The sequence below is a fragment of the Apodemus sylvaticus genome, chromosome 7 (assembly GCF_947179515.1).
Source record: "Apodemus sylvaticus chromosome 7, mApoSyl1.1, whole genome shotgun sequence".
Taxonomy (NCBI): domain Eukaryota; kingdom Metazoa; phylum Chordata; class Mammalia; order Rodentia; family Muridae; genus Apodemus; species Apodemus sylvaticus.
In genome coordinates this window covers 66,561,438-66,586,864 of record NC_067478.1, presented here as the reverse complement: position 1 = coordinate 66,586,864, position 25,427 = coordinate 66,561,438, and the positions used below count along the sequence as shown (strand labels likewise).

Here is a 25,427-nt window from a genome sequence, read left to right as displayed (position 1 = left end):
GGAACTCACTCTGTAGACCAGGCTAGCCTTGAACTCAGAAATCTGTCTGTCTCTGCCTCCCAAGTGCTGGAATTACAGGCGTGCGCCACCACCGCCCGGTTTAGGAGTACTTAATAAAATAACAAATAAAATTATACACAAGCTCATGAACCAGGAACAAGGTGGTCACTGTCACTCTCAAATCTCATGGGCTGACTGTCACTATGTGCTGTGCTTTTACTTTTAAAATTGATTTTATTTTGTGTGTGTCTGTGTACCTGTGTGTGTGTGTGTGTACGGTTTTTTATGTGGGTTCAAGGGATTTGTACTTAGGTACTCAAGCACACACAGTAAGAGTTTTACCCAGAGAGCCATCGCCTGGATCCCAAAGGGCCAACCATTATGTATGTATGTATGTATGTATGTATGTATGTATGTATGTATTTAAGGTCTTATGTAGTTCAAGCTGGTCTGCGTATGTATGTATGTATGTATGTATGTATGTATGTATGTATTTAAGGTCTCATGTAGTTCAAGCTGGTCTCCAACTCCAAATGCAGCCAAGGACGACCTTTGATATCTGATCCTGATGCATCTACTTCCCAAGTGCTGGTATCACAGGTGTGCGCCACCATGCTGAGCTTTGTGCCTGCTGTTCTTTATAGGAAAGGCAGCACGGGCATTCTATTGACGTCAGAGTCCAAATGCACTGGAAGCCACTGAGCCATCTGTCTATAGCAATTCCCTGTGGGCTTGCCAGCTACTCTGTCCAGTCTCAGTGGAAATGCCAATCTGCACTCACCGTTTTTGGGGTGCAGAGACGACTTTAGCCAGCTCCATAGTGCAGGCCGCTCTCCCTGTCTCCCCAGCAGGGCAATGCTGCCTAGCCAGAATGGGCACCCAGGATGCACTTTCTTTTCTTCCTCCTCCCTCTCTCTCTCTCTCTCTCTCTCTCTCTCTCTCTCTCTCTCTCTCCTCTCCTGCCCTCCCCTTTTCCTCCTCTCTCTCTCTCTCTCTCTCTCTCTCTCTCTCTTTCTCTCCTCCTGCCTTCCCTTTTCCCCTTCCTCCTTCTCTCCCTGCCTCTCTTCCTTGTAATGGGAATTGAATCCAGGGGCTTGAGTCTGCCAGGCCAGTACTGAGCTCCCCAGTGTTATCTTTGGGTTGCAGAGAGCAAATGCTGCTGGTGGAGCTTAAATAGAAGATAAAAGAAAGATGCTGAGCTTGGCCCACCAGGGAGAGGGAGCTCTTCCTGCCACCTTTCTCATCCTGGGAATCTTCTCTCTTTTTCTTGAACACTGTCTGTCTGTCTGTCTGATGCTCTATCATCTTCCTCTGAGCAGTGCCACCCAGAGAAGGGCCAGGAGCTTGAGCCTCAGAAAGCAAGCTATACTGCCCTTCCCCAGCCTGCCAGCCAGCCAGCTGCCCTCCCTTGCTGCAGCAGAAGCTATAAAAAGCACAGCACTTCAACAATAGGTGACATCACCCAGCAGGCTGGCGGAAAGAACTGGATTCTTCCAGATGCCAGGCAGAGTTATGGTCCCTTTCCTCCCCCAGGAGGAGGCCTCTGGGGAAAGAGCTTGGGCAGGCTCTCTGAATCCTGCAGGGGTGTAGGGGATAGACTACAAAAGACTCTCATGGCTTGGAGGAAGGGAATTGATCCCAAGGGATGCAGCATCTTGATAGTGCTAAAGACTTCCCTGGGGCAAGAGATGGGGAGGAGCTCTGTATCCCTTTAGCATCCTCTGAATGTTTGGGAACCAAGAACAAGGGGGATCAGGGACGGATAAGCACTTACTTCTAGGGGAAAGGGCCAAGGACTCTGGCTTTGGCATCCATGTGGTGGGTAAACTGAGGCAGGCAGGCACTGGAGGTCAGTGCTTAGAGCTGCTGACCAGGTGGATTCAGATACTTAGAGGGGCTGCTGCCAAAGGCAGTCAGTCATTAGTGAAGTTGCTCAGCAGACACTTTTCTGAGGGAACAAAGCTTACTTTACTGGGGCTGGCACTCTCTGTGGCCAGTGAGAAAGAGAAAATTCACACGTGTATGCGCACATACAAGCATGCATACAAACCTATAGACATACACATATTTACACATAGAATGGTTAGACCAAAGCTCCAGCAAGCAGTCTCCAAATATTCCACACATACAAATATACACAACTGGTGGGTGGAAGGAACAACGTTCCAACCCCCATTCGCATAAACCTTATATGGACACACATAGTTAACGGATGGGAAAGACAATGTTCCAGCCACACCATGCCACGCCATGCCACGCCACGCCACGCCACACCATACTTTATTCTTTCTTGCATAGCTTAGACATCCCAGCAATATCTTTCAAGCAGTATACAATTACAATGTGATTACATTTTAGTTTTTGTCTAGTGAACAGTTATAAAAAAATGCATTTTTCAGTACCTTTATAAGCTATAACATTATGTAATATGGGTAAAGAAAACAAATTATTCTTACAACCAAGCAACTTGTTATAGATTAACAAAGTGCAGGCAAGCGAGGGAGTTTCCTCAGCCAGTGTCTCTTACTGGCAGGCAGCGATGTGCGGTTACAGAGAAAGAAGTAATTATTTTATTATTTAAAAGCAATCTTGTAAGAATCTTAAAAGAATCACAAATCTAAACTTTTATATAGGAATCATTCATATCTATCTTAAATCCTCAGAATGCATATCTACTCACCAGCAATTCTTAATCAATCATATCAGGAAGCTGAGGGCAAAAATGAGTGTAGGAAATCAACATCACCAGTGCAGCCTCCGTGAGGGTCAGGGTGGCCAGCGCTGACCACCTTGTTCTTGTTCCCTGACAATAAAGGGTCCCCGGCTTGACTAATAAGAGGGCAAGAGGGTGCCTTCTGAGCTCCAAACTGTTCCCTAAGACTTCTTTTTTGTTGTTGTTTTGTTACATCCGAGCCAGTAGTCAAAACATCTCGACCTAGCTTCACTAACAACTTTTCCAAATGTTTTCTAAGGGTGGTGGCAGTCTACATCTCTAAGTTCTTCACTAGGGTGGTGATAGAATCATAATCTGCTCCAGCAGAAACATCAAGCATTAGTACTGTGAATGCTAGAGCTACTGCCCAGGGAGGGGGGCCTGGAAGCCTCCCTAGAGGTTAAGAAGACATGAGGGCAGCAAGCAGAACAGAACCCTGTAACAGCGGACAGTCCTCAGGCCACGTGGTCCTCGGGGCCGTGCCACACCGAGGCTCACCCATGTGGCTGTGGTAACCCATGGGCTGGACTCCATGAGTTTCAAAGCCATTTGTCATTCACCCTCGGTAGGAAAGGACCAGACCTGCAGCAAAGGCTTCTTGCTGGGCTGATGTTCCCAGCCTGGTAGGGGACACTGTGTCTGGTGCACCTGTGAACCTCCCTGATCTGCCTCTGTATGTATGCTGCACAGTGAGTCGACTCTTCAGGCTGGAATGGGTAGTGGAGGGAATTCAGGAGAACTTAGGGCAGGAAGGTCAGTCAGAGGCTCCTTACACACGGCTGCAGGGCCAGGTGGGAGGACTCAGTGCACGTGTGAGTGCTCATGAGTGTGTGTCCCAGCACGGACACGCAGAGAGGGCACACATAGAGTGTGCGATGGATCCCGACTGTTAGCCTGCCACGGTTCTGAGCCTCAGTTTTGTCCCCCATAGAAGGAAGGCCTTGATGCGGCAGCAGGCCAGGAGTCTGGGGATCTGCTTGCTACAGACTCCTGATGTAACCTCAGGTTCAGGGTCCAGCTCTTCAGGGAGAGCTGAACTTCACCCTGGGCCTGTGGGCTCCAAGGCTCAAGTCCCAAGACCTGCACAGCTGTGAGCAGAAACCTGAGGGCTGAGGTGGGGCCCTGAGCCTGGCTTCAGGGACAGCTGGCCTGGCAGCTGCTGAAAAGCTCAGGTCCATCCTGATCTTGCCTGGGGTGATCAGCAGCCTGGGGTAGAGGGCTGCTCCCGCTCCCTGCAGTGCCCAGCCTGCCTTTTCCCTCCCCTCCTTCCACCTCAGCACCACCCCTTCTGCATGCATGTGTGTGCGTGTGAGTGCATGTGAGTGTGCGCGCGCGCGCGTGTGTGTGTGTGTGTGTGTGTGTGTGTGTACACCAACCTCCCTTTGCAACCTTCTCTCTTGCTCACTCCTCTGGCGACATCACCCACAGCTCCAACCAAGCTAGGGGACTCTCCTTTTCTTAGGCACCCTGTGTACTCCCTCCAGGCCTTGTCCAAGGCCAGGACTCTTCTTGGGTTCACTTTAACTCTTTCTCTTCTGGCCAAAGTGTAACCATACTGGCAGGAATGAAGCTATCCTAAAGAAACTTGTGCCTCTTCCTGGTTATTAGACTGTTAAGAAAATGGCCCCTAATAAATTAGAATTCCCATAGGAATCTCACACTGGGAGAAGGAAGAGTCTGAAACCTGGTGCCAGCTGTGGGGGTGGGGGTGGGGGTGGGGGTGGGAGTAGGGGTGGGGGTGGGAATGGGGGTAGGGAGCTTATCTCTTATATTTTTGGTTGTGAGCCCAGCCTTTAACTGGGCTGAGCCATCTCTCCAGGCGGGGGAATCTTATCTCAAGGAAAGGTTTCATTCAGTTTCCACAGCTTGTTTGGTCATCTTGAAGAAGAGACTGGAGCCCAACACTGATGGGCCAGTGATGGACAGGACCATAGCTCACCAGGAATGCCATCCAAATAAATACTTTACCAGATAAACCTCCCTTCTGTGCGTTTCACTGTTACTTTGTTTAATTGGCCATTGAGGATGGGTGGCCCAGGCTCTCGCCCAGGCAAACAAGTCCCCAGTTTTCCAGAATCGGCCCTCCCAGGGGCCTCCCTCTTCCCGTATCTGGGTCATCATTAGCGCCTCTCTCTTGTCTGTGCCCACACCATTTGTGGAGGCCTGACTCATCTGCATGTGTCTGTGGGCTCTGCCTCCCTGCTGGGGCTGTTTGCAGAGCAGGCATCTGTGAGGCGACAGGCACAGAGACAGGCACGGGCTTCTTCATATCCTGGTCACTGTGCTGGGGAGGGTCCTGCTATTACTGCTTCTGAAATGAGCAGAGCCAGGGCCCAGAGTGGTGAAGCCATATGCCACTGGGCACCCAACTAAGCAGTGTCACCGAGGTCTCATCCCAAGGCCACTAGATTCCACAGTAGAGATCTTGGACCATCAGGCTGTCAACCAGTGGGCACCGATCATGTGACTCCTGTAGCAGGGCTGAGCCTTGGGCTTGTCTGACCACATACTATGGATATCTTGCGCATTGGCTATGTCCACGAGTAGGGAGCAGCAGCAGATAGAGGAAGAGGCTGAGCTAACACAGGCAGGTCCATCCTGCCTTGATGTAGTCAGTGCAAGTTGTGACCCGGGGAAGCGATTGTCCCAAAGTTGGGGCCAGATCTGTTCCTCTCCATACCGAGATGTGCCTAATTGTCATTCCCTTTCCCAGCTGGGTCTTACACTGTCCCTTTGTGAGTTGCACTCTCCCTCAGAGCTGCTTGCCTCCCTGAGTATTTATGCATGTGGAGCACCCAGGCCAGAGAGCATGCAAGAGCCCAGAATCTCGAGACTGCCTGCTCGCTGCAGCCTGGTGAGGCACTTAGCACTCTAGCAGGCAGGGACAGAGGCGGATGCAGTCCTTGTCCTCCCGGGTTCCCTAGCTGGGGAGCAACCTTGCCTGCCCTGAGCCCTGAGCCCTGAGCCTTTCTTCAGTTCACCATCATGTTCACCAAGCGCCAGGAGCTCCATCTGCCTCCTTCCCAGCCCAGGGAGCAGCCAGTGGTGCCCATGGCTCTGCGGCCTTTCCTGGCTCCACCTCCTGTCCACACATATGCAGCTCTAGTCTTCCTGTGACCTGGCCCCTGATAATTGTCCTCTGGTCACTTGGGCCCTGAGGCTGCTAAAGAAAGTAACAAAACCAACAGACTTTTTTCACCACCTCTGTTCACTGTCCCCGCAGGCATTTTCTGCCCTCAGGAATCTCTCCAGCCAGCCAAGCCAGCCAAGCCCTGTCTGCCTTTCCAGTCTCCATCTCTTTGTTCTGAGCTTGCTCCACTTGGAATCCATGGAGACGATACTGTCTGTTTCTCCTTTTCCATAGTATTTATTCATTCATTCATTATCTATCTATCTATCTATCTATCTATCTATCTATCTATCCATCCATCATTCAACTCTCTCTCTGTCAGTCTATGTGCCTAGACATTCATTTGTGCATTCTTCTGTCTATGCACACATCTACACAGAGTCCTTCCATCAGCTCATCTATCCCTTCATCCAATTCACAGCAGGAGGTTTTGTTTGTTTGTTTGTTTTAGATAATAGGTCCGGTGTTAGATGCCGGGGACTCAGAGCCAAACTGTCTTCCCTCTGGACTTCATGGGTCAGCCTGGGGACTGCCTGGGAACACAGGGAGACAGAGCTCTGAAGTCCCCAGTTCCGGTATCCCGGCCTCATAGCCTGTCCTCAGACTATGCCAGTGAGCACTGGGTAAGCACAACGGCCTGGCTCAAAAGCAGAGCTGTCTTCATTGGGAACAGAGGGGGCCCTTGTATCGGTTTGGCTGAATCCTACTCTGGTCCATGGCCCCTCTGAGGCAGCCACACTGAGCAAGGATAGACACAGAGCTGCACTGACGTCAGTGTCCCTGGATTTTCCAGTCGCTTTCCACCTCCATCTCTGGGGATTGAACTCGGGTCCTCAAGCTCGTGCAGCAAGCCCTCAGCCAAGTTGAGCAGTTTCTCCTCTTCCCTTCCATCTCCAGCTCTGCCTGCTCTCCACCCATCTGCTCTCTCTCTCCTATTTACTTCATCTTCCCACAAGGGCTGGGACATGGAAAGTTGGAATTCAATGCCCCCAATGTGACCCTTGTCACCACAGTCCTTGAAGCCACAGCTCCCAGAAGATAAACAATGGGGCATTTATCACATGAGCCTATAAAACTCCTCCCCTTGCCTCTTACCCTTCCTCCCTTCTCCCCCACCTCCCTCTCCTTCAACACAGAGCACAGGTAGAGGCAGAAACACACACATAAATTTTTGGTTCTAATTCTCGTCTACAAAGCAACACTTCCAAACTCAGTGTGGGGTGTGTCCAGCAAAGATTCTCTCCCTCTGTCCCGGTCCCTTCCTGATCCTTGTCCTCTCTATTCTGGACCTGGTTGAAGAGGGAAGGAGTGGAACAGGGCTGAGAGGAGAAAGAGAGTAGTGTGTAGAGAGGCTCTCTAGGGGAATCAGGGTTATTCTTGGGGACCACCCATTTCTCAGCTCACCGAAGTGTCCTCTGAGCAAGAGGCGATGATGTTGTCAATAAAGGGGTTCCATTTGATGTCCAGCACGTTGCCTTGATGACCGCATACCTTGGGGTAGTTTGGTTCGATTCTGCCTGTCTGTAAGGGAGAGACAAATCATTAGTTTGGTGCCCTCATTCAGAGTGGCTCAGGAAGGAAAGATCTTTGCCTGGACTCCTCTGCTGGGGTGGGCTCCTCTGCTGGGGTGGGCTCCTCTGCTGGGGTGGGCTCCTCTGCTGGGGTGGGTTCCTCTGCTGGGGTGGGCTCCTCTGCTGGGGTGGGCTCCTCTGCTGGGGTGGGTTCCTCTGCTGGGGTGGGCTCCTCTGCTGGGGTGGGCTCCTCTGCTGGGGTGGGTTCCTCTGCTGGGGTGGGTTCCTCTGCTGGGGTGGGCTCCTCTGCTGGGGTGGGCTCCTCTGCTGGGGTGGGTTCCTCTGCTGGGGTGGGTTCCTCAGGCCCTTCACTTCCTTTCTGTGTCCCGATGGAAACTCCTAGGCTGTTTTGACAGCTGTGACTCAGCCAGCTGGGGGCCTTTCTCAGCAGGCTGGAGCCACAGCCAGGGCCTTGAACATTCCTGGGCTCTGATAAAGGTGTCAAGGCTGTTGTCCAAAACAGGGGTAAGACGCCCTGCCTTCTCCATTCCCGAGCCCAGATTCCTTAAACCCACATAGGCTCCAACCCTGCCCCTTTATTGGTGTGTGTGTGTGGGGGGCACTTTAAGGTCACTTACAATCCTCAGTAAGTCAATGTAATCAATGCTTGAACCTTGTCACTTGCAATGTTTCTTTCCTTAGTATCCCAAATGACTGGGAATACCTTGAAGGTGCTCTCTGGTGGGAATTATGAAATGTTTTGGATTGTATGCATGGTGTGTGTGTGTGTGTTTTAGGTTGGAGGTCAGAGGTCAACCTCCGGGCGTTCCTCAAAAGCCATCCACCTTATTTTTAGAGACAGGGTCTCTCACTGTGACATGGGGCTCACCAACTGATCTAGATTGGCAGGCTAGGGATCCTGTGATAGCTATTTGCCCGGTCACTGGGGTTGTAAGCATGTGCTCCTGTGTTCTCCTGTGGGTCCTGGGGATTAGACACGGGCTCTCATGCTTGCCCAGGAAACAGTTTTTACAGCAGTGAATCATCTCATTAGCCTCATTAATGTCATCTCTTTTAATTAATTTATTTATGTTATTTGTATGACTACACTGTAACTATCTTCAGACCCCATTACGGAGGGTTGTGAGCCACCGTGTGGTTGCTGGGGATTGAACTCAGGACCTCTGGAAGAGCAGTCACTGCTCTCAACTGCTGAGCCATCTTTTCAGCCCCCTAATGTCATCTTTTGCTCTAGCTTATTTTTACTTTATATGTATGACTGTGTTCCATATGTGGTACCCTCATACGTGGTTTCAGATCCTCTGGAACTGGGGTTAGAGACAGTTGTGAACCACCATATAGGTTCTGGGAATCGAACCTGGGTCCTTTGGAAGAGCAGCCAATGTTCTTCACGATCTCTCCAAAAACATCTTTTGTCTTATCGGGGCAAACTCTCAACCCTTAAGTCATTCTGTAGACCCAGCTGGCCTAGAATTCCTGGAGCTCTTTCTAGCAGCTACCCAGGGCTGGGATTTCAGGTGTGCACCACCACATCCAGTTTACTTGGTACCAGGTGTGGGCAGGACCCAGCGCTTTGTGCACTCCAGGCAGACTCCACCAGCCAACCTGTATCCCCAGCCCTAGACTGTAATTTGTTTCCCTCTCTCTCCAGTCCTGCTCACTCCAGCCCAAAGATTTTATTACATGCAAGTACACTGTAGCTGTCTTCAGATACACCAGCAGAGGGCGTCAGATCTCATTATGGATGGTCGTGAGCCACCATGTGGTTGCTGGGATTTGAACTCAGGGCCTTCGGAAGAGCAGTCACTGCTGTTAACCGCTGAGCCATCTCTCCCAGCCCTTAGACTGTAATTTTTAAGCTGAGCCATATATGACACCAGGATCTACTACGGCTAGGTGTTATCATTACCTCTCACAACAAACTGAATTCGACAGCAGGAAATGAAGACTCAGAAAAGCCAATTAATGGCCCTCAAATCAAACAGCTGAAAGTGAGGCTGAGATTTTTAGTGTGGTTCTTCCAGGCAAGCCCTTTGAACCTTGTTGTTCCTAGCCAGTGCCCCTCCCCCAGTGCCCCTCAACCTGGCAGGCTGGATCCTGGTTGTCTGCAGTCTTCACTCTGTCCATCCCTGCCCCCCCCCCCCCCAAGCACTCTTCACAGCTCATCTTAAAGCTGCACTTGAGTGCCTGCTTAGCAAAGCTGTTCGCATTAAGCTCTGGCAGCCAGCCCAGCCCAGGCCACTCTGAGAGGCATCAAGGCTGGTCAATAGCTGGCTATGAGGAACACTGTGCCAGGAGCCCAGGGGGACGTGCTGGCCCTGGACCCTGTGTGGAGTGAGGAGAGACTGGGGCCAAGCTCTGGGTGTGAAATAAGACTTTTTTTTTAATGTTTGTGTGTGTGTGTGTGTGTGTGTGTGTGAGTGAGTGTGTATCCCACAGTAGGCAGGTAGAGGTCAGAGGACAATTATGTGGAGTTTTGCCTCTACGTGAATTCTTAGGTCAGCAGGCTTGTGTTGTGTGGCAAGCACCTTTGCCTGCTGGGCCACTTTACCAATTTTTAAGACTTGTTTGTCTTAAATACAGAATCTCACGTGGCTCAGGCTGGCATTGAACTTGATACCCTTGGTTAACTTTGAACTGTTCCTCTTGCTTCCAGCTCCGGAGCGCCAGGGTTACAGGCATGCACTATCGTGCGAAGGTTTATACCTCTACCTATGGCCTGGTGCAAGCTAGGCTAAACACCGAATCAACAGAGCTACATGCCCAGCCTCCGAAAAAGACTCTTAGTAGGACACAGTTGGGCAAATGTAATAGACACAAATAATTTTGTATACACAGTGAAACAGTTAAGATGTGATGAATTTTTAATACTCTGTACCTCAGCTTTTATTATAATTTATTTAATTGTAAGTTAATGCAATTTAATTTTTAATAATGGCTGTACTTAACAATCGGCTTTAAAAATTTCCTAGAAACCTAGCCGTGGGCTCTTGTAGGCAGGACATACCACCAACAACACACCACCCCTACTATTACTAAGACTTTTGCTCGTTTGCAACTTTGACATAAAGACGAAACAACAAGTCAGATGCCTTGACTAAAATTATATATATTACACATAATTATATATATAATTATAATATCTGTCATCTGGCAGGCAGAGACAGGAGGATGAAAGCTTGAGGGCGATATAGATAGATTCTGCTTCATAAATAAATAAATGAATAAGCAAATAAACAAATAAAGTAGCTAATGCATTTCCCGCAGGGGCTATGAATACAGAGTAGAGCCTCATCTGTCTGTTTCCAAGCCTGGCAGCAGGCTCCTCTCTGACTCCTCCGTCTACCACTGAATGCTAGCCCTCCCTCCCCCCAGCAGTTCTCCTCTGATACCAGGGCGGACAGAAACTATTAACATATATTAATATAATCAAATCTGGCCTGGAAAGGTGGCTTAAGTGGCACATTACTTTCAGGCCTGAGGACCTGAGCTTGTGACCCTCCAGTAAAAGCCTGGTACAGTGGCACTTATTCAGAACCTTCAGAGTACAGAGACTGGCAGATCCCTGGTGTTTGATAGCTAGCTAGTCTAGCTGAATTGGCAAGCTCCAGGCTCCATGAAAGATCTCTCAAAAACTTCAGGTGTACAGTGGTTAAGGAAGACATTCTGTTCTGACCTCTGGCCTCTACCCACACACATCAAGTGTGTGCACGTGCATACCTGTGTACACACAGACACAGACAGACACATACACAGACACACACATTCAAAAGAAAAAGTGGCCAACTCACACCCTCACTGGGGGCTATGAACAGAGCATCCCCTCAGCTGTCTGTCTTCAAAGTGGTTCCTGGCTGGCGTCCAATACTGCCTTCTCATACTTAATACAAGCCCCTTACCAATATTGTTGCAAACTCTAGCGCAGACTGCTATTATTGATATATCTTACCAAATATGATCAGATTTAAATCTCAGGACAATTCCATTTTACAGCCAAGAGAACAAGTTTGGATTGCTCCTGAGTGTGGTCAGGGATTTCCAGCGTGGTGTATCAGAATGACTCGCAGGCTTGTATTTCTTGTGGCGACTGGCTGCAAGCATCCCAGGAGAGCTATGAATACATCCCCACGCATTTGTGGATACAATGTTATATTGTAGTGTCAAAAGGTTGAACAGCCCTGATAGATGGTCCTGGCACTGAGAAGTCCCTATGGTGGGCTCCTTGGGGGTTGGAATGTAAGAAGCCATCTGGTCCCTGAGCCTTCTGGGCCTTCAGCTTCCACAGAGCCAGGCAGGGGCTTAGAGTAGGATGAATGGGAAGGGAGGAAAACAGCAAAGGATTCTGGGAATCCATTCTACCTGGGGGAAACGATTTCCTGGTAGATCATTCTACCAGGAAGATCATTCCAGTACTTTTATTTAACTAAAAACCAAACAAACAAACTAAGAATTGAAGAGATGGCTCAGAGATCTGACTGCTCTTCTAGAGGTCCTGAGTTCAATTCCCAGCAACCACATGGTGACTCACAACCATCTGTATTGGGATCTAATTTCTTCTTCTGGTGTGCATAAAGAAAGTTTACTCATATATAAAAAACAAATAAATAAATCATTTAAAAAGTACTTTTACTTATTTAGTGTGAAGAAGGGCATATGTGTACATGGATGAGAGTAAGCATGTTGTAGTGTTCATGTGGAGGTCAGGGGAAAACTTGCTGGAGTCAGTTCTCTCCTTCCATCCTGTGGGTCCTGGGGTCAAACCCCAGTCACCAGGCTTGTCGGTAAGCGCCCTTTATATACCGAGGCATCTTACTGGTCCTGTATTTTATTTTACAGATAGGGCCTCATGTAGCCTAACAGGTCAGACTCAAATTCATTTTGTAGCTAACCTTGACGTAATCTTCCTGCCTGGGCCGCCAGAATTCTGGGATTCCAGGCATGCACCACCACACCCAGCTTCTGTGTACTAGGACTTTGTGCCTGCAGAGACAGCGTCCTATCACTGAACTGTATCTCTTTCTTCCTCACCAGCCGTTTAACAGGCTTATGACCCTTGCCTAACGGGTCGACTTTGGGAATTTACTCCAGGGTAACCCACTGGGAGGCACAACAAGACATCATTGCTGGCTTATTTCCTCCCTGCAAAAGCCCTGCATGGAGGGATCACGGGATGCTAATTTCACAGCACCAGATCTGAGGAACATTTATCAGTATGAGGATTGCTATGACTGTCATTTCTGGAAAACACACTATCTGTAAGAAAGCATACCATAATGTCCATCATGAGTATTCCTAACCAGTTGACTATTAATGGTGACTTGTGATAGGCTAGGGTTTGGGGTGTTGTTGTTGTTGTTGTTGTGTCAACTTGATACAAACCAGAGTCATCAGGGAGGAGGGAGCCTCAATTGAGAAAATGCCTCCATAAGGGGCTGTAGGCAAACCTGAAGGGCATTTTCTTAATTAGTGATGGATGTGGGTGAGGTCCTGGGGTCTTTAAGAGAGCAGGCTGAATAAGCAAGCCACGAGGAGCAAGCCAGTGAGCAGCACTCCTCCATGGCCTCTGCATCAGCTCCTGCCTGCAGGTTCCTGCCCTGTTTGAGTTCCTGCCCTCACCGCTTCTGAAGGTGAACCGTTACACGGAACTGTGAGTGAAGCAGACAGACCCTTTCCTCCTCAAGCTATTTTGGTCATAGCGGGTTTTTCCCTGGAGCAACAGTAACCTTAACAAAGACAATAGTAAACATTTAGTTAACTTTGAAACTTTCAAAAAGGTTTTATTTTTATTTATGTGTCTCTGTGTGCTGTGTGAGTGTCTGCCACGTATGTGTGCTTATTTGCAAAGGCCACAAGAAGGTCTTGGCTCCCTTGGGGCAGGAGTACTAAATCGTGAGCCCCAGCTGTGCTCTGGGAACAGAACTGGGTGGGGGCAGGAAGGACAGTACGCTCTCTTGTAGCCACTTAGCCCTCTCTCTAGCCCTTACCTTAAAATTAAAAAAAAAAAAAAAAAAAAAAAAAAAACAGGAAAATTTTTGTTTTGGTTTTAGTGATAGAATCAAGGATATGGGTATGCTAGGCAAGTGCTGGCCTGTTGAGATGGGCCCAATATTTAACATTTTAATTTAAAAGATAGACTTCCCCGCCCCCAAATTGAAAACATTTCTTTGTGTGTGTGGTGCTGGGGATTGAACCCAGGACCTGGTGTGTGCCAAACAAGCTGAGCTACACCCCGTATGTGGGCTACATATACTAAAAAGTGAACACCTAGGACTGAAGAGATGGCTCAGTGGTTACTGCACAGGAACCATGTTTGAATCCCAGCATCCACATGGGAGCTCACAATAGTTTGTGACTCCAGTTCCAGGTGATCCTCTTATGGCTTCCTTGAGTATCAGACACGCAGATGGTGCCCAGACACACATTCAGGCAAAACACCCACATACATTTTAAAAGAAGATGGTAACACACAGACATCACCAAGGGCTGGGGTATAGTAAATCCTGACATGACCTTGGGCTGAAACTGAGGCCAGCCTGACCCAGGCATGTGAAGTATTTACAGGAACGTTTGCAGACTTTCATAGTTCTGCTCTCCCGCCAAACAGAAATACCACAGTGATGCGACTGTGCCCTGCTCTCATTAAAAGTTCGTGTCATGTCTTGAATGCTAACAGCTACCACAGCTATGTCAGCAGGATGTACCAAGGTTGTAGTTTTTACCTTTATAAAACCCCTGCTCGCTCAGCTCAGGGCCACCTCTAGACTCTTAGTCACAGGAGTGTGACCCAGCCAGGTCTGTGTGGCCCAATAGAAGCTTCAAATTCATAAATAACTCATCCTGGTCTGTGTCCCAGCCTAGCATCACATAAACTAGGAGCAATCCTGTAATCCCAGCACTCAGGAGGTGGAGGCGGGAAGATCACAAGCTCAAAGTCATTCTCAGCTACATCAGGAGTTTGAAGCTAACCTCAGCTGCATGAGACCCCAGGTAAGAGGAGGTGGGGAAGGAAGGAAAGAAGGAAGGAGGAAGGAAGGAAGAGAGAAAGAAAGAACATTTGGTTCAATGCAAACAGGTCCTAAGGAAATGGGGTAGAGACTGGTATCACTCTGATTTCCATGTTTTTGAAGCATTGATGTATTTGTTCCCTGTGAGTTCACTGGAAGAAACAAAGATCCTGTGAATTGAATAAAGATGTATAATTGACTGAAGGTGGTGTGGTATGTCCATGTGTGTGCCTGTGTTGTCTACGTATGTGTCTGTGTCTGTGTGTGCCTGTCCATGTGTGTTCCTGTGTTGTCTATGTATGTGTCTGTGTCTGTGTGTGCCTGTCCATGTGTGTGCCTGTGTTGTCTATGTATGTGTCTGTGTGTGCCTGTCCATGTGTGTGCCTGTGTATGGGTATGAATATGGATGTAGCATGTGCCAGCAGTCACAGCTCTGAAAAGTTCTGAAATACAGTGACTCTGGGGTACAGTTATCCCATGAGCTACAGGGAGTATGGTGGGTGTCCTGTATTCCTTTGAGGCCAGTGAATGAACATAGATGGGGCGAGGTGGGGCAAGGCAGGGGTTAGGTTCTTTCGAAACATCCTGCACCTTGGCCCTGACTTCCTGGAACTTTCTGTGCTGCGGAGCTGAATTTTATCCAAAGAAGCAAATGCCTTCCTACCAGGAGAATCAGTTCATCTGGGCAAAGTCCCTCACTGAGCAGGGGACATGAGACTTCCACGCAGACCTCGGCCTTTATTGTCTAGGTGACCCTCTCTCTGGGCTTGCCAGACTGCTTTGCCAACCCATGGAGCAGGGTACACTGACAACCCAAGTGCCCCTTCCAGTGTTCTGGGACAGAACTCAGGCATTTCCAAGTCTGATGTCGGAAAGACACTGGTAGCGTAGCATTAAGCAGGCAAAAGATGACAGGGATCTGGACAAAATGATTTATAGATATCATTCTATATAGTCTTTGTAATAACCCCATGAAGGCCTTCTAGCCCTGTGAGAGCCTGCTTTAATTAATTAATTAATTAGCTAATTAATTGTGTGGGGGGTACTTTTGTCTGTCTCATGGTACACATGTGGAGGTCAGAGGTTAACTTGTGGGAGAAGTCAGTTGTCTGCCTTCACTGTATTGATCCTGGGGATGGAATTTAGGTCATTAGGCTTGGTGGCAAGTGCCTTTACCTGCTGAACCATTTCGCCAGCCCCCTGGCTTAATTTATTACTGTTGTCATTAGTGATATTACTATGTATATATGATATGTGTGTGTGTGGGTCAGAGGGCAATGGCTGGCTCTCTTCTTCTACCTTCGTGTGGGCCCCAGGGATTGAACTCAGCTCAAGGTCATCAGGCTTGCACAAAAAGAGCTTTGACTGCTGAGCCGGCTCCCCAGCCCACAACCTGTTTTATAGATGAGAAAACTGAACCCTAGAAAGACTGTTGTCTCAGGGGAGGCATATGGGAGGCAGGAGCTACAGTTTGCACCTGGTCCTGTCACCTCTCAGGCCCCTCTGCTGCACTGACTCTTGTTCGTGTTGGAGGTGAGGCATCAAGGAAGGATCTCTCTCAAACATCAGTAGAACTCCCACCCCCTCCCTTTCTCACCTTGTGCCCCCCTCTTTCTTGTGTTCTGAACCCTTGCTATGGTTTAGCATCCCCTCGGAAGTTTCCAGAACCCCCCTACCTACTTATAGAGCTTGACAATGCTACCACTATATCTAAGAGGGGACTGAACTCTTGTGTCTTTGAAAGATTTCCATTATTCCCTTGGGATGCCATGTTTGGAAACCACTACCCTGTGTTCCCTTGGGGCCTGGATTGCCCATACAGGCAGGCAATCTGAGACTTTCCTACAGGGTCAATGCCACAGCCAGCCTTATCCATAGGGATGGGGTGGGGCCGTGCAACCCTAAAACATGATGAAACATCAGCCTACCTGAAATTCAATACCACACATGAGAGGACCAAACTGATGTTGGTGACAGGCCACAGAAGGGTTGTCCCTGAGTCCTAAGCCTCAATTTGAGCGACATATGTAGGCATTGCCCTTTTCAACACCTCTCTCTTCTGTGTGCTGTCTCTTAGTCCCAAGGCATTGGATAGTCTGTTGGTATACTCAGCTCTTTTCTGGAGGGAAGCTAGTTGTGGTGGTTTGAATACATTTGGCACATGCGAAGTGGCACTATTAGGAGATATGGCCAAATTGGAGGACATGTATGTGTCACTGTGGAGGTGGGGCTGTGAGGCCTCATATATGCTCAAGTCTGGCCAGTGTAATCCAGAGCCTCCTCCTGGCTGCCTTCAGATGAAGATGTAGAATTCTTGGTTCCTCCAGCACCATGCCCACAGGGTGCTGTGCTTCCTACCATGATGACAATGGGTTAAACTTCTGAAACTGTAAGCAAGCCACAAGTAAATGTCTGCCTTTATAAGAGTTGCCTTGGTCATGGTGTCGCTTCACAGCAATAAGACCAAGATACTAGTATTAATGAGGTCATTATCACTGGGGTGTGTGTGTGGCTGTTTTCCATCTCCCTAAAGCCCTGTAAAGGTCAGGTGCCTTGTACCTCAGGCTTGCACTCTCTAGAGTCTTTGCCCCAATTTTGGTCTGTATCCCTCAATACCTCCGGCCCCCACATCTTCTGTCCTTGAATATCACCTAGAGAAGGTGATTTGATAAGTCTGGAAACTCCTTAGTCCACCTGACAGTGACAGGGCCAGGAAGAGTTCCAACGGGTTGAGATCATTAAGCACCACTCTGGAGTGAGAAGGCATCTCCTGTTCCTGTACCCAGGGGCCCTTTATCCAAGTGCCTGTTACAGCCTCTTCCCAGCTGATCTGGCTCTGGAGAACACACTCACTTCTGGCTCCAGGAGGAGAGGTACTGGCGTCACCTCTGTCCTCGGTCCTGGGAAGTATCCACTGAGGGTCCTCAAATGAACAAGAGGTTTCCCAAGACATAGTAGCAGAATGTGTATGTGAGTATGTGTTGGGAGGAGGCTGCTGGCTCCCCGGGGCCCAGGGATTCCTGCTGCTGCAAACCTCAGCGCACATGCTATCTTTGGGGTGTAATGGTTACTGGCCCTTTTCATGAAGCCATGTGCTAAAAGCCAAGACAATAGGAACTCTCCACACAGCCAAGCCCAGATGACCTGTGGAAAGAGAACATGCTTTCAGGGACCACCCAGCAGGGGGCTGAGCCTCTTCACCACTGTTCCCTGCCTATGAGAGGAGGAAGGCTAAGAGGCCAAGAACTGCATCACAGAGCTGTGAGTCTTCTTGAGAGAAGTGTTTGTGCAGAGGGCAGGGGTCAAGGAAATGGAGGGCAAGCGAGATACCTAAGACAAGCGTGTGGGCACCTAAGCTGCAGGAGACCCCGTACTTCCCGATGACACGGAGATGGTCAAGGCCAGATAGGAAGGTCTGGCTCAGACTGCTGGGGGACTTCAGTCCTGGGAAGGGATCTGACCTTTACAAGTGATGGGAGCCTTGGATGGCTCCATACAGGGGGAATGCCCCACTGGAACACCCAGAAGCAGGCCATGAAGTTACCAGTATTCTTGGGGAGCCCAGGAGTTTAAGGGAGGGCAGGCCCCAGGAGCAGGCCTTCAGGACGCCAGTAGCTTTGCATCCCGTGTCACTGAGGTTCTCTCTGACATCCAGCACTGTTGGGGATCCCTCCACCCCCCATCTTTTGTTAGCTAGCCATTTCCAAGCTGTTCTTCTGCAGGAGTGGACAGATAGAGAGTTGCGCTCTGTGACAATATCACCGACAGCTTTCGCACACACCTTCCCAAGTCCCTTTTCTCCCTGGAGAAATTGAGGCCCGGGAAAGTCTGCCTGATGTCACCAGACCAGCTCAACTGAAAAGCCATCTCCAGATCTTTTTCTATCCCTGCCCACCTGGCAGAGTTGAGTTAACATTCAGGAAGGAGTCCTCTGTGACCTGTTCTCCAGCAGGACAGGTAGACACCTCCTCCCCATGTGACAGATGAGAGAAACCCTAGGCTCAGGGCCAGCAACTGACCACCTTGTTCAAGGTCATATAACACCACTGAACAGGCAGCACTGATACTAGACCCTGCCTGGGACTTGGCCTCTGGGGAATAAGCTGTACATGGAGAACCTTGTGCCCTGAGCTGATGAAACCACTCTCTTCTGGCACTCACGGCCTTATGTGTGGTGGGTTGGAAGACAGCGGAGGAGGGCAAGTTTCCAAAGTCTAACCCCAGCACTGACTTTCTACACAGGGCAGACTGTGGCCCACAGAACACTGTGGCTATTGGGAATGTTTAAGAAGTGCCTGCAAGGGCTGGAGAGATGGCTCAGCGGTTAAGAGCGCTGACTGCTCTCCCAAAGGTCCTGAGTTCACTTCCCAGCAACCACTTGGTGGCTCACAACCATCTGTAATGGGATCTGATGCTCTCTTCTGGTATGTCTGAAGACAGCTATGGTGTACTCATATATATTAAATAAATAATTTTTTTTTAAAAGAAGTGGCTGCAAATGTCTGGAAGCTCAGAGGCCTGGTGGTGAAACTTTTGTACCATGTGGAGAAAGGAAGTTTCTGGTTCAGGCCAGAGAAAGAGAAGGAAAGACGGGCCCAGCCCTGGGCTGTCAGCACCAGCCACACAGAACTAGGCTCAACAGGAAGACATGGGATGCTGGAGACTCAACCCAGACCACCCAAAGTGGAGTGAGCTCTAGGGACTTCAGGGACTTTTAATTTTTTTTGTCCCAAACAAGCTGACATCTGGGAAGAGAGAGATCTGAGAAAAAGTCTCTACCAGACAGGGGCATTTTCTTAGAGATTGCTGTGGGAGGGCTCTGCACTGTGGGTAGGGCCACCCTTGGGCAGGTGGTCCTGGGGTATCTAAGAATGCAGGCTGAGCAGGCTAGGACCTCAGGCATTGTAGCTTTTTCCCTAGACACTGTGCTTGCTCCAGAGGGAGCCTTCCATTGGGAAAGGCCTAGGCAGAGAAGCAGTGTGGATGGCCCCAGGCAGGAGAACCAGAGAGCTACGCCGTCTTGAGTGAGGCCTGGCATCTGTGGTACAGAGGCATCTCTGAGAGCCTGCCAGCCCTCTGTGTTACTGTCTACCCATAGATCTTTTCTTCCACAACTCAACAGAGCCAGGAAAGGGAGAGGAGAGGAGCTGGTGGCCAGAAGAACTTCCCGTCACATACACCCTGCTCAGTTCCCCTGGCATAGTCACTGGCTAGCCCACTTGACACTCAAGACCATTACCAAGTCACTGTCACAGTCTGGACAACAGCAGCAAGTGACAATAACCCGGATTTTCATCTCATCCCTGTGCTCCATGGTTGGAAATTGCTGCCTGAGTTTTTGCTTTTGGTCTCAGAGAGGAAAGCAAATGTGGCTTAAAGAAAGGGTCACCAGCCTGGGTGACATCGTCACCCAGGGTCCTCTGCCTCCACTAGGCTGGCCTGAGGGGCATTTTCTTAATTAGAGATTGATGTCGGAAGGCCCTGCACAGTGGGTGGTACACACAGCTGGTATGTATGTGTGTATGTATGTATGCATGCATTTATATGTACGCATACTTATAGCTCCATATATACATATGTATGTACATGTATATACATACATATTATTTTACTTTATAAACATTTTATTTAGTTTTTATTTAGTCTTTTTTTTTTTTCAGATTTGAGAACTGAACCCAGGGCCTTACACTTGCTAGGCAAGCGCTCTACCACTGAGCTAAATCCCCAACCCCAAACGTTTTATTTAGTGAGCATAGGGTGTACATGTAGACATCAGAAGACAACTTTCAGGACTCAGTTTTCTCCTTCCACCGAGTTGGTTCCAAGGACTGAACCATGGTCTTCAGACTTGCAGCATGCATTCTTCAGCCGCCTCTTCAGCTCTCCAGAGGGCTGGCTTCTAAAGAGTCGACATGGTCCCCGAGTGAACAGACCTTCTGTCTGTAACTGAGACTTTCACCATGCACTGCACCCAGCAGCTTTTGTGGAAAACACACCCACTTTTATGATATATGGGAGTCGGGAATCTTCCACTTCACGATTTACAGGACATTTTCACTCTTCATGCCTTGACCCATTGCTCCATGCGCCATGACCCTGTGGCCACCTTGGGGCTTCTATTACAGGTGAGTATCACCACATGTAGTTCATGTGGTGCTGGGTATTGGTTCCAGGGCTTTGCACCATGAAGTAAGTACTCTCCCAGCAGAGGTGTGCCTCATTCCCCAGATAAGCTTTGTCTCTCCAGGCTGAGGTCAGATCCCAGGACAACAGGTCCCAGTGCCTTTGCTCCTGCCTGAGCTGCCTCTGCACTATCTGTAGAATGGCTGAGAGTGGGCGAACTTCTGAGGTCTGTCTGACCTCTGTTCAGGCTCACGGGTGTAGGGCAGCTTGAGGGACCCCTACAGTTGAAGGTGGCCATGCCGCAGGTCAGTGAGGTGAGCAATCAGTCCAGGGACAGAGGATGCTATGGTTAAGACCAGAGGCAAGGCCGTGGTCCCGCAGCCACACATGTATAAACATCGGTGGCCACCTACATGCCTACTGGCTGTGGGTCTCAGGCGAGAGCATCTGACACCCATCTCCGGGGTTCTTAAGTACTGAACCATTGGGAGGCAGCCCAAGGCTTTGGGGTGTTAGATTCCAGTCCTGCCTCTCATGGGTGTGGTATAGCCAGGAACAGCGGAGTCAGCGCGAAGGGAGGCGGCCTGGAGCATGGATGGCGGCTATCCCAGGGATAGGAGTTAACCCTACCCTCCTGCCTCAGAAGTGCCTTTAGCAATTAGTGTCCTGAGGACTGAAGGTGAATGTGGAAAGGGAGCAGGGGGAGGGAGGGGGGAGGGACTGGCTCAGGTTTAGCACTGTCCTCTCTCTAGATGCCAAGACTACAAGTTCATGGAAGCTACGTTCAGTTTGTAAGTCTGGGGCACACGCAGCATTCTCTCTCTCTCTCTCTCTCTCTCTCTCTCTCTTTCTCTCCTTCTCTCTCTCTCTCACATACACACATACACTCTAAGCAAACATACACTAAGCACACACACCAAGCACACACACACACAGCTCACATACACATACACTCTAAGCACTCTCTCTCTCACACACACACACACACACACACACACCACATTGGATCAGAATGAGCATCTCACTAAAGCTGAGTCAATCGTATTTCTTAATCTCCTCACTCCCCCCTCTCACACAAACACACAGCTGACTAGATCAGGATGGATATTGAATTCAAACCAAGCCAGTCCAGTTCCCGACGCCCTATTCTCACATCTCTGTGCCTGTCCCCATGGCTTTCTCTCTGGCCTTATTCCCTTCTCCCGGGCCCCGTGGTGAGCGCCTTACATTCATCTGCTTCTCCTATTCATACGTAGGCTCCAGGAAGGCTGAGATTTTTTTCTTTCTTTTTTCCTCCCTCATTTTTGTCACTGCAGGATCAGTAGCGCTTTCCATGGTGCCTTGCACATAGTAGGTATTCAGGGAGCATAATGGAGAAAGTTCTGACTTCTGGGATATACCACACCAGACAGTATTCACAGAGCATCTAATATGGGTTAGGCTTTTCTGAGTGCTTTAAACGTGTCCTAATCCATTACTATCTCTATTTTATTTATTTACACATATACACATATACGGAGAGACTTTTTTTTGGTGTGTGTTGTGTGTATGCATGTGAATGAAGGTACCCATAGAGGTCAGGAGAAGACATCTGATTCCTTGAGGCCGAGTCACAGGCGACCATGAGCCGTCTGATGTGCTGGAAGGCGCGCTGCAGGCGCGTCACACACACTGAAGTGCTGAGCCTCCTTTCTGGCCCCCTTTTGCTGTTTTACACCAGATTTGCCCAAGGTCACAGAAAAGGGGCAGAGGTCAAGGTCAAGGTGCTCAGGGAACATAACTCCACCCCCCACCAGCCATCTTGCATGTAAGGTTTGAAAACAAGCTTACCCATGCCTTACTGGGGTCTCATCACCTCCTGGAGGGAGGCGTCTATCTTTAGGGACAGAAGAACTGAGGCTCCAAAGGTTGAGGAGACCTGCTCAAGGTCACATTGTAAGTAAGTGGTGGAGCTAAGACCAGAACCTGTGACTTCACTTCCTCCCAGTCCCCAGGTCCTTCCAGATCCCAGGAAACTCTGCTCTGTCGGGAAGGAGCTCGTGGAAGTGACAGAGATCAAGTGGCCTCCCCAAGGAAGGGTGAGGGGCACAGGCTTGTTCAAGTCACAGAGGTCCAAGGCTGTCTGACAGAATCTAGAAACAGTGACCAGAAGTAGGACTCAGACCACACTGCAGGGGAGGAGGGATACGCATTCCCCAGGCCCTGCTAGACCAGCAGCATTAGGCCAGGATGCTGGCCTTCTCCACATTACCTTCTGCTCTATTTCCCAATTACAGCACGGCTCAGAGAGCTGAGAGCAATACAGCATTTCAGCCTGGGGCAGACTGGATTGAATGGGAGGGGCAGGCTTGCCTCTATGCCTAACCTTGTAAAAAGGACTCTAGTCAGCTGACACCAGAAACTACCACTGAGACCCATTTCTTAAGCGCTCTGCCTTGCTGCAGGCACTATGGAAGGCTCCAGCTTGAGTGGCCGAGTATGCGAGTATACGTGTCTGGGTGCGTTCGTGGAGGTCAGGCCTTCCATGTTGTTTGGGGCAAGGGCTCCTCTTTTATTTGTTGTTTTAGACAAGGTCTCGCTATGTATATTGGTTTCTATTGCTGTGAAAAAACCACCACGACCAAAGAAACTTATAAAAGAGAGCATTTAACTGGCAAAATCCAAGAGTCTTTCAAAACCTCAGAGCCTGTCTTCAGCAACAAACTTTCTCTAGCAAGGCCACATCTCCTAAGCCTCCCCAGACAGCCGCCAACTGGAGATCAAATAATTTAAATGCTCAAGACTTACTCCAGTTAGCTCCTTCAAACCACCATAGGACGCATGGGAACTCTCAGAGATGCACTTGCTAGGAGAGCGTGTACCAATGCTTTTTTTGTTTAAGATTTATTTTTACGGGGCCGGGTGGTGGTAGCACATGCCTGTAATCCCAGCACTCTGGGAGGCAGAGGCAGGTGGATTTCTGAGTTCGAGGCCAGCCTGGTCTACAGAGTGAGTTCCAGGACAGCCAGGGCTATACAGAGAAACCCTGTCTCAAAAAAAAAAAAATATATATATATATATGTGTGTGTGTGTGTGTGTGTGTGTGTGTGTGTGCCTGTGGAGGCCAGAAAAGTGTGTCAGATGCCCTGGAGTTGGAGACCCAGTGATTGTGAGTGTTGGGAACCCAAAGTAGTTTCTCAATTAACCACCAAGGCATCTCTCCCGCCCCCTTCTTGTTCTTCAATGTGAAATCGAGGCTAGCTCACCTGCAGGCTTCTGTGGATTCTCCTGCCTGGATTACAGACACATGCTGTCACCTCTAGTCTTACACAGATGCTGAAGAAGCAAACTCTGGTCTTCATAGTGGCACAGCAGGCTCGCCCTTTACCCGAGGCCATCTCCCTAGCCCCTCTCTCCCTGGCTTTGAACATGAGAGTCTCCTGCCTCCGCCTCTAAGTGCAGTTATGACTTCCCAGATGGGTGCTAGCAGAACTGAGTCTGTAGCACCAGGTCAGAGGAGGCGCGGGGCAGTCCCCTGATTAACAGAGGGCACACGGTCAATACCCAGAGGCAAGTAAGTAGTGACATTATTCTCTTTTTACAGGCACAAGGGTCATTACCAGGAAGGGTACCAGCAACAAGGAGACTGTGTTACCGCAATTTCACCAGCAGAGGGCGGCGGCTGCGCTGCTTTAGGTTGCAGACAGGATGCAGCCCAGCCCTTTCCAAAATGGGTTCAAAAGACAACTTTTAGGAGTGGGTTCTTTCCTTCTGCCTTGTGAATCTCATTAACGGAGTGCAGCTTGTCCGGCTTGGTTGAGGGCCCCTTTCCCCGCTGAGCTATCTTAGCGGCTCTTAAAAAAAAAAAAATCTTCATTACCTGGAAACTATCAGGGATTTCTCTGTTAAGCCCAAACTTGCCCTAGGAATGATCTCTCCAGTAAATTCCAATTTCTTTCTTTTTCAAGCTCAGAGACATACATTACAGCTAACCCAGAGGCAGCCTCACACAGTGATTTTCAGGAAACTGGGGTCCAGGGTCAAGTCAGTCACAGTAATAGATTCACCTTTTTGATTCCCTTGTTGTGGCCCAGTCTGAGTTTATGCAAAGTACTGTATTTCTCTCAGAGAGAACAGTGTCCCGACACCTCCCCTCCTCAGGAGACCCACCACACTCCTGCCCATTACCTGTTTCCTAATCTGCCTGGGCCAGCGCGGGCACAGGTGGCTCCCACTAGGAAGCTGTGCATTTGCAGGGAAGCAAAGAGGCCCCTGAGGATTTAAATGTTAAGGTGTAATGTAGCTCAGCTGGCAAAGTGTTCACGCCTGGCATTCACAAAGCCCTAGGCTTAATTAACCCCGAGAACCAAGTAAAATGGATGTGGTGGTGTATGCCCACAATCCTACTCTATGGAGGTGAGAGGATTAGAAGTTCCAGGTCATCCTTGGCTGTATAGGGGTTCAAAGCCAGCCTGGGCTACCCGAGACCAGTCTCAGCAACAACAAAACCCCACGCTGGTATGACCCGAGGGACAAAGGCCTTGCGCTATTTTCACCTTATTTGAGGGTCCATGAAGGAACTGATAGTTGCACTCAAAATCTGAGAGACATATGTGGTTTTTCACTGCTTAGCTCAAGTAAGATGCCAACTTGAAAGTCTCCAGTGGCTTCCTAGGGCTCACAGGAGAAAATTCAAAGCCTTAGCGGATCTCTTAGCCTTTGCCTGCCTTGCGTGCTGTGCATGCTCACCTTTGGGGCGCCACCTCTCTAAGCCTGTCTCCTGCCTCGGTTCATGTCTCTCTTGGTAAGACATTCTCACGCTGCTGCATGCCTGACACCTTTGTTTCAGAAGTTTCTGGAGGCCTCTCTGGCCCACTCACCTCATAACCCTTCCCCTCTTTCCCCACTGGCTACCGTATCGTTATGGTTGGAAACAGTCATAGCAG

The 25,427-nt window shown here is 49.4% G+C and overlaps 1 protein-coding gene across 1 annotated transcript in view; it reads right to left on the bottom strand.

The window, feature by feature from the left end:
• Coro2b (coronin 2B) overlaps positions 1–25,427 on the bottom strand; it is a 107,108-nt gene that overhangs the window by 19,703 nt on the left and 61,978 nt on the right. Inside the window, exon 3 of the mRNA XM_052188096.1 lies at positions 7,248–7,364. Coding sequence (XP_052044056.1) covers positions 7,248–7,364 — 117 coding nt within the window. The remainder of the gene's footprint in view (positions 1–7,247; positions 7,365–25,427) is intronic.